Consider the following 18284-nt stretch of genomic DNA (forward strand, 5'->3'; position numbering starts at 1 on the left):
AGCTCTATCTACAAATATCCATGATGACCAATTATAAAACCATTTCCTATTGTGTAAAATCTAAAGGGACATCAAATTATATGTTCAAATAAATCAATGCCTAGCTGCCAGTATCACGATTTCCTGGCTTATTGAAATATAGTAACAAGCAGTGTTCATAAACATACCTACACTAAAAACATTTTATAGAAAAATACATGAAAGCTAAAATCTGATCACCTAATGGATTTAACTCCAGGTACACTGAAGGTGACCCTTCTAATGCCTTCCTTCTCTTATAATTGGCAATACCTTTCCCTGGGGCTATATTAGGAGCCATGTGGTTCCAGTAAGGTCTTTCTTATTCTCCTCTACTTTGTTAGCCATATTCTGTACCTAAGGAACAGTCTAGAGGAAAATTCTAGAAAACAGTGTATCTTCTATGCTATTATAAAACTTCCCTTTAAATCCTTACATTTTAGCTTTATAAACTTAGTTAGAATCATGAAGTTTAGCTAACCCTTCATTTTTCCAAAGACCAAAACCATGATTTTCAGATTTTATAATAAGAAATACAGGGGCACCTGGATGGCTCAGTCGGTTAAGCGTCTGACTTCGGCTCAGGTCATGATCTCACAGTTTGTGAGTTCGAGCCCCGCGTCGGGCTCTGTGCTAACAGCTCAGAGCCTGGAGCCTGCTTAGGATTCTGTGTCCAAGAAATATATTTTGGTCTTTGTCCCCATTTGTGGCAGAGCTCCTAAAACCCTAGGAATTTCCTAAGTAATGAGCGCCATAAAATTGTCTTTTGCTATGTTAATGAAGTGACATTAGGACCACACCGACAGCTGAGGGCTGCTTACCTAGGGAACCAACTGGAAATCAAAGGTTGGAACTCAATCCCACCCCATGATTTCCAAGAAAGGAGCCTGGAGCCAGAGGTGCAACCAATCACCAATGGTCCATGATTTAATCAATCAGTGGTAAGGAGGCTGCTTTAAAAACCCAAAGGAGGGATCTGGTGAGCTTAAAGGTAGTGAATCAGAAAGCTTCCACATGCCAGGGTGCCAGCCCCCGAACTCCCTGAGGATACAAGGACCTTCCCTTTCATATCTCTTTATCTGGCTGCTGATCTGTATCCTTTAATATCCTTTGTAATAAACCAGTAATTTAGTGAATAAATTAGTTTCCTGAGTTCTGTGAACCACCCTGGCAAATTAACTAAACCCAAAGAGGGAATTATGGGAAAGACTGATTGAGAGCCAGTCAGAAGCACAAGTTTAACCACGCAGACCTATGATTGGCATGTGAAATGGAAGCAGCCGTGTGGGACTCAGCCCTTAACCCATGGAATGCGATGCTACCTCTGGGTAGGCAGTGTCAGAATGGAATTGAATTGTAGGAAACCCAGCTGATGTCCAAGAATTGCTTGGTGGTGTGGGGAACTAACCCCTCTCCTCCAAAAAGCCCAGAATTGGGTGCGTAATATTTAAAACCCAGAAGAAACTTCAAAATGCCAATTAGAGGTTTATTTTCTCCCAAGCGTAACCAGTTTCCTAATACAAAATAATGTTTCCCCCCAAGACAACCCCCAAACTAAACAACAAGGGAAGAGGAGGAAAAAAAATATACGAGGCCTTGAAAAGTCAAACACTCAAAGAATCCCACAAAGCTAAAAATTACCGTCGTCTGAAAACTCAGGAATCTTTCTACCTAGCCTAAATTTATGACCTGCTCATTTTTCCTATTCCAAGCTCTATTCCCAGTCTTGTGATGTCTATTTGAGAACAGAGATCAACAGCAAAAGCAAAGTTCTTATCTACTCTACTCTCAATTACTGGAGTCTCACATTCTAACTCTATTCAAAAGACCTTTAAATAAGGGCAAGTGAATAAAAAAAGCCAGCCGTCATGACTCTTAAAGCATATTTCTGCTCAATAATTATTCACTAATTGACTCCTCAAACTCTCAGATCCTTGAAAACAGGAGCCCTATCTTTTTATCCCCAACAAGTATCAGTGAGGTAAATTAAATCATCAGAAAAATGTGCACTGAGTTCTGTTAGGAAGCAATACAGTATGGTGGTTGTAGAGTTAAACTCATTTGACTTACTAGCTGGGTAACTATAGCCAAGGCCCCCTGGCTTCCTTAAGTCTCAGTTTCCCCACCTATACAATAATGTTAATAATTAATTCGTGCAGAAAACGGTTGAGAAGATAAAGAGAGGCAGTTCATGTAAATCGTTTGGGCAAGTGCCTAGATGTAGCAGGCATTCAAATAATGTGGCTAGCAGCAGTGGTAGTAGATGGAGTAGTGGTAGCCAGGATGGTAAATTAAATCCAAACACAGAGTCTTTAGAGGTACCACTCACTCAGTCCCCATCCTCTACAGAAAAACTTCAATGGAAAACTCTGGGCTGTCAACTCTTACTTGTAACTGCTGCTGGCTGTAAGTGTAATATCTACCTTTCCCGATACAATTCTGGTACAATAATAAATCTCTACACTCCATGGGGCTTGTTATAATAGAATTTTACCTTTATGTATCTCTTCACACCTCCATTTACAGTAGGGAACTGGAAGCTATAGTTTTAAAGATGCTTTTATCCTGAAGTTATAGTAGATACAGTTAGTACCCCATGGTTATTTTGTCAGAGACTTACCACCAAATCTAACCTAATGAAAATGTTTTACACATGTATGTTAACAAGTCCATTTCACTTTTCAAAAAAAGTCCCAATGTTGGAGACAGTTCAATTGTAAATCCATTAGACCAAATGGATTTACATAAAAGACAAATTTAGACTAACATTTATAAAACATCCATTTTCTTAAGTTTATTGTAAACATTGCCACTAATACTAATAGCAGCAATCATTCCCTTGGATTCTTACTAAATCCTGTGCGAAGTAATGTACATGTGTTAAGTTTTTTTGATACTTCGAACTTCTCTGTGGAGTCAATTTTATACTGTCAATTTTATAGCTAAGGGATCCGAAGCTTATAGAATAGAAACAGTCTACTCTTACTGGGGGCTTAATATGTATATATACTACACCAAATATTCCACATGTATTTTCTCATTAATCTGCAAAATAACCCAATGAGATCAATGCAATCATCACCCCATCTTACAGATGAGGACACTGAAGATGGAAAGCCTAATTAATGTGCTGAAAGACACATAACTAGTAAATCAAGGAGTCAGAATTCAAACCAATAGTTCTGACTTTAGAACCAGGCTTTTAACCTTTATGCTATACAATCTCTAAGGGGTTTTTATTCAGTCGTTCTCCAGTATTTAATGGGCATCTGCTCTATGCCAGGCACTATGGATACGGTGATGAAAAAGAATGACTCAGTCCCTGTTCTGCCGGTGCTTGCGGGGCAAGGGCATGGAGGCAGCCAGTGAAGAGCTGGCCGACCATACCATGTCAGACTCCAAACCCCAGGTTCTTAACCTCACCATCTGCTGCAAAAGACACCACATTTAGATTTTCTCCTAAACATAAGTCAGGAAATCTTAAGTTTCACATTAATTTGTCTTTTATCTATAGCTGCTTTTTACAAATGACTATTATTACTTTAAAAAAAAAAGAACATCGGTGAACATTTTAAGGCACTATTACTGGTCTCTTGTCTTTTCTATGCAAACAGAAGCTTTACTCCACATTATCAATGGGTAACAGCAGGACTCAGGAAAGAAGGTCTTTGGAAGGCCTCACAAGTGCAGTAGTTCTGAAAGGAGCTGATGGCAGAATGTGAAAAAATGCTCACAAAAAACCTTATGAGATAGAAAGTTTTAGATGCAAAGGAGGCAGTCACATGTAAGTTTTAAAGAAAGAAAACACGGATAAAACCTCTGCTACTTGTTTATTGGGGGCTAGGTTGTTGAGACAAACACTGCTGCTCAAAGCAACCCAAAATGCTCCATCAAACATTAAAAAAAAAAAAAAAATTCTGAATGGTATTTAATTGCTGATCACATAAAGAAGTAACAGGCAAAAATGGAAAAAAAGCTCGAACTCAGAGAATCAAGCAGAATCCTTTTTCCTGGGGACCTGTTGATCTGGACAAATGTTCACACTGGTCTTGACAGCTCTGTATAGAGAAAGGAAGAGCTATCTACAATAGGTCAAGGCCTGCTCAAGACAAGGTGGGGGTGGCTAATGCGTTTCCTCCCTACCTTAAGCTGGGACCCCAACAGTTAAGAGGGAAGCAGATGTAAACAGGATTTTGCAAGTACATATCAGCAGGCTGAACCTCAAGTCATAAATTTAAACATAGTTTAATGTGGTCTAAGACTTGTGGTGCCCCCAGAGGCCTGGAGAAACAAATAGGAATCATGTCTGTAGGACCTTCCCTTCATCCCTGACCTCAAATTATTCCTGCTGAGATTTTTTTAGGGACAACAGATAACAAAATATGCAAGGAAACATGTCACCATACATGAGAAACAACAGACACAGGAATCAGAAACAGACAATAAAAAGAGGCCAAAGACATTCAGACACTAGGTTCTTAGACACAGAATACAAAACAAGTATCCTTACTATGTACACACACAAAATTACAGACAGGCTTAAAAATACCTGCAAAGAATTTTTAAAATCACACAGCATATTTCAAAAGAACTATGTGAATTTCTACCTCCACAAAAAAAACCAAAAAACAAAAAACAAAACAACAATGAAAATTAAACATTTAAAGAACACTTTTTAGAATAGGTGGGTGTGGGGAGCCTGCCTGACTCTGTGGGCAGAACACGTGTCTCTTACCTTGGGGCTGTAAGTTCGAACCCCACAGTGGGGTTAAGAGTTTACTTAAAAAAAAAAAAGATGGGTCAATCGGAAGATCATACAGCACAGGAAGATAAAACAATGGAAGATACAAGAGAGATTAATAGTGACTTGGGGACAGAGTGATTCTTGTATTGATGTTAAGTGAAGACCCAGAAGGGAGGAGAAAAAGAAGAGCACCGGGGTAGCATTTGAAGGGAGAGGACTCATAGGAGTGATGAAAGACACCAATTCAGTTTCATAGAGCCCAATAAATGCTAAGCAGGATAAAAGAGAATCCCCTATCTAGATTCAATGTAGAGAAACTGCAGAATACCAAATACAGCTGGCTGGAGGAAAAACAGACTACCTGGGGGGGAAAAAAAAAGCAAGCTAACAAGCTAACATTTCCTAACAACAAAAGACTCATTTTTAAGTGATTAATTCTGCCCATTGGTGCCAAGGAAAGCTTCACGTAAAACAATTAAGCCAGGACAAAAAAAAAGGCAGTTTGGGCTGAGGGACAGGTGGGTAATTTATAACATCTATGCCTCTGTGTCACATGCTAACCAACTGGTGGTGGCTTAACACGAAAGTGTACAGATTTTACTCACTTTGTTTTCCTATCTCTCTCTGCTTTTGTTTTTATAGTGAACATTTTGTAAAGGCCTACTATGTGCCAGACTCTTTGCTTCTCATCTTCAGAATAACCCCACTATGTAGAGACTACTACGTAAACAAACATAGAAGTGTGACTGACTTGTTGAACTCAGCCTACATCCTTTCTATGCTGCTCATTTTGATTTTTCTCCTTCTCGGCTTTATCTCAGTCCTGCCAAGAATGCAAGAGCACCTTTTTGGATGCCATTTCCTAAATGGCATCAAAGACAGCATGCTTTTGGAGTAAAGGCAAAGATCTCAGCTAGCTCTACTCAAGTACTGAATAATCACTGAGGAAAAATATAGCAACCGAACTTTCGATAAGAAGGTTAAGAGTCATTTACTTGATCTAATGTTTGTATCCTTCCTCCAATGTCAGTTGCCATCCAATAATGTGGAAAACTTCCTCTGACAGTGTAATAATTCACTTCCTTCTGGGGCAGTTGACTCTATCTTCACATTAATTAGATAGGTTACTCTGTATAATGCAAAGACTGTTCTATTGAGAACTAGTAGGTAGGTATCTAATCTTACCTTGTTCTGGAAACCAGTGGTACAACTGACTTTTGAACAACTCAGGGGTTAGGGGCACTGACTCCTGCACAATCCAAAATCCCCACGTAACTTCTGACTCCCCCAAAACTTAACTACTAATGGCCTACTATTTATTGGAAGGCTTACTGACAACATAAACAGTTGATTAACACTTATTTTTCACATTGTATTATATACTGTATTCTTACAACAAAGTAAACTAGAGAAAAGATAATGTTATTAAGAATATCACGTGGAAGGGAAAATACATTTATAGTACTGAATTTATCGAAGAAAAAAAAAACCACACACACACATATAAGTGGACCTACACAGCTTAAACTGGTGTGGTTCAAAGGTCAAGTAGTGACTAACTGCTGGTTCTGGAGTCTAGAGTCTAGGGAATGTGGGATTAATCCAAGTTCTAAAATTTCCCAGTTGTGAGACTGTGGGTAAGTTGCCTATCTTTTCAAAGCCTCAGTTCCCTTTTCTATAAAAGAGAGATAATGTCAGTATCTAACCAGAGAGCTGTTGAGAAGCATGCAGTAACTCTCTCATAAATATCAGCTATTTTGAGAATTATTGTTAGTGGTTTTATCAACCTAGTACAAATTGCTTAGCTGAGCTCCCCCACCTGTAAGATGAGGGAGTAGGTGAAGTATTCTTAAGTCTTCTGGGTCCATTTTATCAGATAATAAACTTAAATCTGTAAGCTTCTAGCCTTTCCAATCTATCCTTATTGGAGCTCATGGATGAACTTCATGGAAGTCCCAGAATCCTTTGAAAATGAGTGCACCTGCACTTGAGCACCTACTTAAGGAGAAGAGACACAGCTCTCATCAGATTCTTAAGAATCCATAACTCAAAAATATTTAACACCACTGCCTTTGGGACTATACAAATCAAACGTATTCTATCTTTCACAGGACAGAGTTGAATTTATATAAAGACCTAAATTCTTCCCAGGTTAGATATCTCAAGTTCCTTCTACCATTTCTCCTATTACATGGTTTTTCTTCTGAATGATCATATGTAGTTGATATCCCTCTTGAAACACGGTTCCAAAAGTAAGTACAGAGGGAGAACATCCTTGCTGCAAAGAGGCACTACTCCTATTAATATTGTTAAAATACCGTTAAACATGGACAGTTAGGAGGACCTGCACATTCTTACTGACCTTAGTTTTTTTTACTTAAGTATGTGGTTAAACTCACATACCTCTCACAACTCTTTATACAGCCGTCCTTTTGAACATATATGCAGTTTACATTTACATTTGATAAATTTCATCGTGTAAGATTTAGCCCAACTCTCCCATCTGTCTAAAATTAATCCTAGCTATGAATGAGACAATAATTAACCTCAATAATAGATAACGTAAATAAAATGCATATGGCTACATATGCATTTTATGAATGCTAGGTAAACAAAAATATATAACCACATGTTTTAACAATGTTACTTTTAGGAGCCCCTGGGTGACTCAGTCCGTTAATTTTGGCTCAGGTCATGATCTCACGGTTCATGGGTTTGAGCCCCATGTCAGGCTCTGAGCTGCCAGCATGCGGTCTGCTAGGGATTCTCTCTCTCCTTCTCTCTGCCCCTCTCCTACTTGTGGGTTCTCTCTCTCTCTCTCTCTCTAAATAAATAAACATTAAGAAAAAACCCCAAACAATGTTACTTTTTTAAACAAACAACTTAGAGTGATCTCAAAATTTAAAAACAGCTTATTATATTTTTATACTATTATTAAAAATAGGTCCCCTTAGGTTGAGGTCAAATTTTAGACTATAACACATACACAAAATTAGCTTAAAGAATCCTAACCATAATTTCTCTTAAATACAGATTACATGACTTCCCTGTGCTAACAGTAGAGTCAGACCAAAGCAGCATAAGAAAGTAAACAATATATTAAGCAGCAGCTCTTTCTCTTTTGATCATTGCTGATACACTGACCAACTGACTCACTTTTCTAGGTCTTCATGATCCCTCTATAAACAGGAAATAAATTTGTCAAAAGTAAGGGATTATAAAAAATAATTTTTAAGGCTCACCCTTTTCAACAGCTCTGATGAATGGCAAAGACCTTTAAAAGAATAATTTATCCTGTAATCCTAACAATCCTTTTGACTCCCCCCAATGATGGCAACACAGACCGATGAGGTTTACTAATGGCAGATTCCTAGGTCTTCCTATGTTGACATTTATAAATAACTGCTAGATGATCATCTGAAGTCCACACTCACCATCTATAATAGACATATTTCTAGATGTTGACACAGCAGCCTTTGAACTTCTGCTTCGAGTAGAAGTATCCAGACTATTGCCTCCTGTTAGAATAGTGAGCAGTCAGTATACAGTACCGTCAATAGCCACGTTTTTTAAAAAACAATGCCAAAATGAAATGTAAATAGTTATGTCAAAACATAGTTTATGCATAAAAAGTCAAAGACCTATATAGCAAGAAACACCTAGGCTAATCAATTTTCAAAGACTATATACTTCTATCACATTTGGTTTATACTGTTCCAATCAAAATTTAAGGAAATACTTTGTAAATTTAAGGATAATGAAAATAAATTATCATTAGAGGATGAGGATTTCTCTCCCTGGAAATTTTTAACTAAAATATTTTACCAGATTAAAATTCCTACAGATAAATATTTAATGAAAACAATTCAAAAATATTCCTAGAAATGATTTATATAATGCACCAGAAAGCCAGTGGATGGCCAATTTTCCATTATTTGAATTATTTAAGGGAAACAGTGACACATTACTACACTGATGGCAATTAATGTCAATGACTGCTTTAAGAGATCAAGTTGTTTTGGGCGCCTGGGTGGCTTAGTTGTTTAAGCGTCTGACTTTGGCTCAGGTCATGATCTCACAGTTTGTGAGTTCAAGCGCCACATCGGGCTCTGTGCTGACAGCCTGGAACCTGCTCCAGATTCTGTGTCTCCTCTCTCTTCCCGTCCCCAGCTCACGCTCTGTCTCTCTGTCTCTCTCTCTCAAAAATAAACATTAAAAAAAAATTTTTTTTAATTAAAAAAAAAAATCAAATTGTTTTAGGGTAGTTTTCTTTCTGCACACACTTTATGAAGCTACTTTATAAAAATGCAGGCATTTGTATCTTACAATAGTAACAGAAATAATAATCTTTATGACCTGGAGTTTGTTTCTGCTGCCAATGGTCATTAGGTAGCCATTTTCCTTAGCAGCTCGTATTTGCCCATTACCTGATACATGTGAGAGTAAATAGGATATTAAATGTATCCAAAAGGTACTGTGTGAGAAACATAGTGAAGTTCTTAAAAAAAAAAGTGAAGAGAAATTAAAACCTATGTGCACATGGCCATTAATATTTATGTAAAACACACATATCAGAACTACATAAAAGATGGACTTTATGTATTACAAAAGCAAAGTTTTAAAGGACTGCATCACTTAAATTCTGATGATAGGAATACAATCTTGTGTTTCCCATTTAACTGCCAAGTCTGAATATGTGTGAAAGACAGTACTCAGGGCTAACCTCTTCCTCTCTGAGACCCTCCTCTCGAGGCTGAACTCTGCCCTCTTCCCCGTCGGCCTCTTCCTCGGCCTCTTCCTTTGTTGGCTGCTGCTGTGATGTCATCATCAGAGTCATCAGCCATCTGTTCTGCCAGATCTATACTCATAAGGTCCTCAGCACTAAAGGCGGAAGCAGAGTCCTCGGACTGAGATCTGAGGGCTCTGGCCCTAGTCATAGCCTGAGAGGGAGAGAAGGGAAAGTACACATTAACAGACAATGCAGCATCCTAAGTCATTAGTCTGGTCATTGACATAACATTTAATATTGTCAAACTGCCCACACCATTCTGTTTCACTAATCATGCTATAAAAATGTCAATCAGGAGAAGAATAAAAAGCTTAAGACCAAGAAGATGCAAATTTTAACTTGGGAAGAAACTGTCTAAAAAGACAAGTGTGAGGTTTAGTGAAATATTTTAACTCTGAAATGAACAGATTTTCTGATTAAAAATAGGGTAAAATAAAAGCAATGCTGTCCTGAGCTCTTCCCTTAAACCAATCAAAAGGTAACAAGGAGAACAGAAACAAGACACAATACACTTTCAATGAAATAAGAAATAGCTCCAACTTCAAAACACAAACTCTCTGAAGAGTTACCAGATATAACAAAGATCTGACCTGTTTGAGGAACAAGGGTGAGAAGAGTGTCAGGGAACATAGAGCTCTCTAAAATGGATCTATAGGTCTCAAGGGACCATGACTATAGTCTCTCTTGCTTGGAATAGAAAATCCTCAGTCTAAGAACAGGTGGCTAGAACATTTCTAAGTGCTCTATGATACCATAAAGTAAGCGGAGAGGGGTCTAAATGAGGAGATGAGAACAAAGCAGGCAGGGCAGAAGTAGGAGTAAAGTGGGCTGTGGGAGATCATCCACCTTCAGGATGATGGTGGACGACCTTAGCTTAAGGGAGATAACAGCTAATTCACTACACGAAAGGACTTGACACTGAATTACTATGTAAAAAACAAAACAAAACAAAACAAAACAAAAAAAACCTTCAGGGAACACAACAAAAAATATAAAGAAAAAATAACAGAAAAAGATTTCAACTCATTTTTCTTGTCATAGATGAAGTATGGCGAATCCTCATTATTCCCGGATTCTATATTTGCAACCCCCAGAACGATCCTCCTGACACTTCTGCAGTCATCTGTGGACCTGCGCAGAGTGGCAAAAATGCTGAGTCTCCTGACGCACATGTTCCCCGATGAAGATGAACAACGGGACACCCTGCCTGCTTGTTTCTGCTCGCACACTTTAAACAGGTGTCCTTTTGGTGGCATATTTAGTGCCACGTTTTTCCACACTTTTGTGCTTTTGGTTGGTGATTCGTTGTACTGCTCAAGTGCTGTCTAGTGCTCCCAAGTGCAAGCAGGCTGCGGCGTGCCTTACAGATGACATACATGTCGTTAGATAAGCTGCATTCAAGTATGAGTTACGGGGCCGCTGGTTCTAAGTTCAATGTTAGCGAATTACAATATATATATTAATTAAGATGTCTTTAAACAGAAACACAGATAAAAAGGTTATGTACTGATCAGCTGACAAAAATGGAACCAGTAGTTGGCAGGAACCTAATCCTGTATTTTCTCCTAGCAGCAATATGGTTCAGTATTTGCTAATTTAGTATTTGTGGTGACATAGAACATAGAACTTGTACTTTTTTTTAAAGTAGACTTAAAAGGAAAAAGGAGATCTAAATTACATAATTAATAAGACAGGTCTAATTGATACATGTTGAACTCTATACTCTGAAAATAAGTAATATACTTCTTCGCAAGACCTCCTGAAATGTTTAGCTAATATATCATAGGGTGTTAAGAAAAATATCAGTTAAGTTCTAAATAATTAACAGTATTATTATATTGCCTAATCACCATGAATACAATTAGGAGTTACTTACAATAAAGCAAAAACACTTGCCTCAAAACCTCAAAACTAAAATTGTAGAAATCTAGAAAATAATAAAAATACTATGTACAAAACATATGAAACAAATAAAGCCGTGTTTGCAAAGAAAGCCTACAACCTATTAAAAAAGAATAAATGCAAATAAGGAGATCTGGCATCCAAAAAGTTTAGACAAATAAAACCCATCCACAGGAAACTATTAGAAATCAATAATGAGGGGTGGCCTGGGTGACTCAGTTGGTTGAGTGCCCCATTTCAGCTCAGGTCATGATCTCAGGGCTAGTGAATTCAAGCCCCATGTCAGGCTCTGTCCTGACAGCTCAGAGCCTGCTTTGGATTCTGTGTCTCCCTCTCTCTCTACCCTACCCCTCCACTTGTGCTCTGTCTCTTTCTGTCCCTCTCTCTCAAAATAAATGATCGTTAAAAAAATTTGCGGGGGGAGGCGCCTGGGTAGCTCAGCCAATTGGGTGTCCGTCTGACTTCGGCTCAGGTCAGGTTCGCACAGTTTGCGGTTTGAGCCCTGCCTCGGGGCTCTGTGCTGACAGCTCAGAGCCTGGAGCCTGCTTCTTATTCTGTGTCTCCGTCTCTCTGGCCCTCCCCCGCTCAAGCTCTGTCTCAATCTCTCAAAAATAAATAAACGTTAAAAAATTAAAAAAAAATTTTTTTTAATTTGTTTGTATAAAAAAAAAAACAATGATGGTACAATCATAAACAAACACATTTTAAGCAAAAATCATTCAAATTAGCAAATTTAAAAACTGGTCCTCTGGGGCAAAACCATATTGATAAAAATCACTAACTTAACAAGAAGGAAGACAAATATACACCATTAGAAATGAAAGTGGAGGGAAAAAAGATCGACAGAAAATTCAAGAATCCTGACAAATACTCTTCAATCCTAAGTAACTGGAAAAATAAATGACCTAAATGGATCCAAGAACAGGTACACAGTCTCAACAGACTAATATCAAAGAAAAATCTGAGAAAACTATTAAAGGAGCAACACCTCTGAAAAGGACCACAGCCAGAAAGTTTCACAGGTAAAGTCTATCAAATCTTCAAAGAACAGACCGTTCCACTGCTATTCCCATAGTACAGAGCATAAAGAAAGCTTCCAATTTATTTTTGTAAAGCAGCATAACATTGGTACTGAAAAAGTGACAAAGGACTGCATGCACAAAAGAAAATTACAGGATCTGACTTATGAATATTAAAGTGAACAAAGAGAATCCAGGAACATACGGAAAAACCATATCAGGTATACCCATTATCAGGGGGCTCACAAAGTGATAACAAGGATGGGGCAATAATAGGATATGTTTTAATATAATTTATCAAATCAATAAATAGAACAAAGGAGGAAAAGTCCCACATGTTTATCTATACATGGGTCAAAAAAGCACTTAATTCATCACCCATTCTGGATTTGAACAAACCCCAAAACCCTTCTTTTGCATGACAAATACCCTAAATATGCTATCCCCTCACCACACAAAGAGTGTGTGCACACTTTCATGTGAGAGAGACCAACGCCCTTGGCAAAAAAACAAAACAAAAATTTTGGGGCCAAGAACATGACCAGGTGTCTCATATAAATAATTTATAAACCCAAAACCACTCAGAGTCACTGGTAACAAAAGCAGTACGGATTAAAAACAACAGCAAGAGACAATTTCTCACCCTTCAGATTTGTAAAGATCAAAAGGGTAGTGGGGCACCTGGGTGCTCAGTAAGTTAAATGACGGACTTTGGCTCAGGTCATGATCTCATGGTTCATGAGTTCGAGCCCCCGTGTGGGGCCCTGTGCTGACAGCTCAGAGCCTGGAACCTGCTTCAGATTCTGTGTCTCCCTCTCTCTCTGACCCTCCCCTGCTCACACACTCTCTCTCTCTCAAAAATATTTTTAAAAAAATTAAAAAAAACAAAAACCAAAAGATGAAGTAATACATCATGATGACAAAGATGTGGGGAAATAAACACTCCCAAATACTGGTCAGAATGTAAACTGGGGTGACATCTCTGTAGTGATGGAAAGGTATCCAGCAAAAATCTAAAATGCATATGCCCTTTTATGATTATTCCTTGGAACAAATTACCCACCATCCATTTCCAAATTTTGTACTTTGCCTTTGTCTAAATACTAGACCTTCATTTTATCATCTCAAACATTACATTAAAATAGTTTAACTCTACTTTTCTGTGCAACAGACTTTGGAGTTTACGAATATATTTGAAGTACATTACTTCTAAGAATTAGTTGGGGAATTCTAATTTACCTCATGAGTGTAGGCCCAGAACCATTGTTAAGTGCAGATCCACTGGTAGGACAATGTTTTCAGGTGCTTTTTTGATGAGATTCGAAAACATCCTATCCTGGTATTACACCTTTTTAAAAAAAAAATTGTGGCAAAATATACAAAAGTAACTCCCCATTCCCTACCCCATCCCCTAGTTATCACTATTCTACTTTCTGTCTGTATGAATTTGACTACTCTAGGTATCTCACGTAAGTGGAATTATACAAGCAATCATCCTTTTACGTCTTACTTCACTCAAGATATTTTTGAGTTTCGTCCATGTTGTAGTATCAGAACTTCACTCCTTTTTAAAAAAATTTTATTTTTATTTACTCTGAGAGAGAGTGAGAGAGACAGACAGAGAGAGAGAATTCCAAGTAGGCCCTGCACTGTCTGTGCAGAGACACGGGACTTGAACTCATGAACAATGAGACCATGACCTGAGCTGAAATTAAGAGTTGGACGCTTAACCAACTGACCCATCCAGGTGCCCCACAATTTCACTCCTTTTAAGGTTAAATGAATAGTCTGCTGCACATACATACCACATTTTATCTGTCCATCAACTGTTACTACCTTTTGATTATTGTGAATAATGCTATGAGCATGGGTGTACAAATACCTGAGTCCTTGCTTTCAGTTCTTTGGAGGTAAATACCTAGAAATGCAACTGCTAGATCACGTTATTCTATTTTAAATTTTTTGAGGAATTATCCTACTATTCTCCACAGAAGTTTTATATTCCCACCAGCAATGCACAGGGTTGCAATTTTTCCATATTCTTTGCAACACTATTTTCTATTTCTGTTCTTTTTTTTAACGGTCATCTTAATAGATGTGAAGTGAGATCTCTTTGTGGTTTTGACTTACATTTCCCTAATGATTAGTGATGTTGAGCAACGTTTCTTGTGCTTATTGGTCACCCGTTTATCTTCTTTGGAGAAATGTCTAAGTCCTTCATCCACTTTTTAAGTTGCGTTTTGTTGTTGTGACCAAGTTTTAGGAGTTCTTTACATGTTATGGATATTAATCATTTACCAAACACATGATGTGCAGATAACTTCTCTCATCGTATGGAGCGCCTCTTCACTTTGTTGACAGTGCTTGGCACTATAGTTTAGAAGGGGATCAACTCTGCCTCCGATTCAGGTAAAGCACAGGAAACTAGAGGCTGGGAAAACTATGGACTACATGTTAGACTAAGAATAGATTTTACATTTTTAAAGGATTGTTTAAAAAAAAAAAAAAAAAAAAAACAGCCACCACCTACACAGAGAAGAATATGTGGCAAAGAGCATAGATGGCCTGCAAAGCCTCAAATATCCACTGTTTGGCCTTTTATTTAAATGTGAACTTATATTTAAAGAAAATACTTGAGAGCTTTCCAATGCGCACAAGAGCCTTTAAAGCCTCTTGGAAGGACTAATGCTTTTGTCTGTTTGTTTAAATAATTTAAGCTAACCCCCACGGCTGGAGGTTATAGCTTGGGAAAGTCTCAAACTCCATTACAAAGCCTAAGCAGTATGTTGAATGAAGACCATTTGTAACATCCTATGGCAATGCTAACAAATTACTTAGGAAACCCCGATTACCTGCTAATGTCTTAAAATATAGCTGAAAAATCAAAACTTAAAAGCGCTTTCTTCTGAAAAATTCCCAAATGCAATCTGTCATGTCCATTATTACCTTCCTTGTATAAAATATTCACTCTTATTCTTTAAAAGGTTAATGAAAAACTGAATTTAGTGGCTCCAAACACAAAGGACGTGCCCAGAAATACTTCCGTAACCTGTTAAATTGAAACGGTTAGTTAAGTTTACGCGATCCAAGAATCAGGAGTCATTTCTTTCCTGTAGCATTCACTCTTGCTACTTAGCAAACTCTTTTCTACTTGAACGGAACTCTGTAGGTGAATACAAGCATAAATGTGGTAAGGGATCCCTAATCTATAGCCTCCTCTTCTTAGCTCCCCAAAACCATCTTGTAAACGGTAAAGCAGTTATACCTGTGCTTTTTAGGAACAGTGATTTTCATGTGCTGCACATCAAAAACTTTGAGAAATTTTGTATTTTTAGCTATTCACTTGCCATGAGTTGTATTAATGTCATGATGATACAGAGTTGTGATAGGATGTGGTATGGTGGAAAAGTCTAGACTTGAAGGTAAAATTTCACCCCACCAGGTAACCTTTACTGTGGTCTCAGTCTCATTTGTGAAATGGAAACTGAAATAGTGTGATACACCTAGAGAAAACTCAATCAATAAAAATTTCATAAATACCATTTGCCCTTTCTCCTTGAAAGCAGCAAAGAATAAAACAAAGTAGGCAATGTGTTCTGTTTTTTCCTACATTCATGTAGAAGTGACTCTGACATCGGGAGTGTTGAATGTGAAATTTAGTGGATGGTGGTAGCTTTTAGTTCTCTGATCAATTACTGTAGGCTATTAATGAAAGGCAGGAGGTAGGAAAAGCCTGTAGTCAGTATTGGCCCTACTGCTAGTAACATTAGTTTATGTTGTAAAATATGTTACGATGGAGATGGTGCTAACTTTTACAACACGAAGAAGCCAGTGAAACTCACAAAACTAGGCATTTAGAAGATTATCTTTGCATATCTAAAGAAAGTTTACTAAGTGAGTTATTACACTTCACATTACTACATATTCTAATGAACTGGGATATAATTTGGGGGGGGGGCAACTCCCCCTACCATAAGCTCAGGTCATCAAACTTTTATAGGAAGACAGAAAGAAAAAAACCACAATAACACCAAAAATGTTACTTTCCTACTCCTTAATATTCCACATAAGGTGCATTACTGGATCAGCTTAAAATGTAAAGTAGCCAGTATGGTATGACAGATATTGAAGTAAATCAGATGTAGACTTAGAAACTGCATTTAAAAAAGAAAAAATTCTATCTAACGGCCTTTAGAGATGGTACTGAAGAATTATCTGATAACTAATCTTTCCTATGTCAGGATCTAAAATTGCTTCACATTAAAGGCTGTGTCGTATTACCTAGTAGTCATCACTAGATCAACCACTATAAACGGACTCCTTTTCAGAGGACAAAAAAAGGAAATTCAGAGTCCCCATCTCCTTAGGCAGGGTTCTTTTCCTTTTTAGTATCCCAGGTATTGACTTTTACCTAAGGAGTGTGCATAAAACAAGGCAAAAAATATTTAAAGGTGGTGGTGATGGGGGTGGGGGGGTGGGGTTTCCATTAATTCCTTTTTGCTTGTACCTGAGAAAACTGGAGTTTGTAAAAGTTAATGAGGGATGTGTCAAGTGCTTCCACACCTTCCATCTCACCACCTGTCAGGGGCAGTTCTGATTAGGAAAATGACAATGGACTAGCAGGATAGTTGTATTAATTCAGTGAGGATGACACTTCCGGTCATGATAATGTTTAACAATTTTCTTTCGACATACATCTGCCTCACCTACTAAAGTGAATCTCTGGTGGACACGAACCACATGCTTTCCACATCTGTACTGCTAACGCCAAAAGGACGGCAAGGTTGTAACAGATACGGATGAAAGCAATCAAGACAAAGTCCCAATAGTAAATCAGTTATAAGATAACCTTTAAATACTACATAGCAACCATAAAACACGAGGGACAAATGGGAAAATAGAAAAACATGTTTCAATAGTGAATTCACCAAGTACCACATAGAGGCCCAAAGTTTAAGTAAATGGTCGTTAACCAGAAGTTCCTAAACTGCAGATTGAGAAAGACAGCATTGATGGTGATCAAGCCCATTTCAACATTTTAGAAAGCCCAGAGGACACTGTGTATTTACCTATGGTAATACTGCTAGCAAGACCCTATGTTTCTTCCTTTTTACCCAAAATAATACCAGCTCGGTAGGGTTAGATTTCATCTTACACTGGTTAAGATGTTCTGATCATAATTATGTATTATTTTGATTAATAAGGGCTCTTGTTGCATATGTCCCCTGCCCCCACACAATTAAATCAGTTTTAGAGGAGAGCAAAAGGGAAAAAAGGGAATGTCAGCAAGCAGAATACTGGTAGGGTGAGCTGGTGTAAATCAAAGGCAGCTATCCTCGGCCAATCCCTGCTCAGTCCATCAATCAAACCTCGGTCCTGTGGACTGATTCCTCTATAAACAAACCTACTAGTCATTCTAACTTAAATTGACATATAAGCACAAGAATTTACAGCAGGAATTACCTCTCGAACTTCATCATCTTCTTCATTAGTGTTTTTTTGCCTGCTTTCTCTGAAACGGCGTACCTGTATTAAAACAGAGTAAATCATAAACATGTTGCTTATTCCTATCATGTAAATATAAATGTGCTACAATTAAGAAATGCTTTCTAGGGGTGACTGGGTGGCTCAGTCAGTTAAGTGGCTGACTTCAGCTGAAAGTCATGATCTTGCAGTCTGTGAGTTCGAGCCCCATATCGGGCTCTGTGCTGACAGCTCAGAGTCTGGAGCCTGCTTCAGATTCTGTGTCTCCCTCTCTCTGCCCCTCCCCTGCTTGCTCTCGGTCTCTCTGTCAAAAATAATAAACATTAAA

At 38.0% G+C, this 18284-nt stretch overlaps 1 protein-coding gene across 8 annotated transcripts in view; it reads right to left on the reverse strand.

Annotated features, from left to right (window-relative positions):
* MRE11 (MRE11 homolog, double strand break repair nuclease) overlaps positions 1–18284 on the reverse strand; it is a 75627-nt gene that overhangs the window by 14295 nt on the left and 43048 nt on the right. For all 8 annotated transcript variants that reach the window (XM_019450109.2, XM_019450106.2, XM_019450107.2 and 5 more), the window contains 3 exons: positions 17936–17998; positions 9486–9702; positions 8197–8280 (listed from right to left, as the gene is read on the reverse strand). In XM_019450109.2, the coding sequence (XP_019305654.2) occupies positions 8197–8280; positions 9486–9702; positions 17936–17998 (364 nt within the window). The remainder of the gene's footprint in view (positions 1–8196; positions 8281–9485; positions 9703–17935; positions 17999–18284) is intronic.

Source organism: Panthera pardus, unplaced genomic scaffold (genome assembly GCF_024362965.1).
Source record: "Panthera pardus isolate Hobbes unplaced genomic scaffold, ASM2436296v1 HiC_scaffold_12, whole genome shotgun sequence".
Classification (NCBI taxonomy): Eukaryota; Metazoa; Chordata; class Mammalia; order Carnivora; family Felidae; genus Panthera; species Panthera pardus.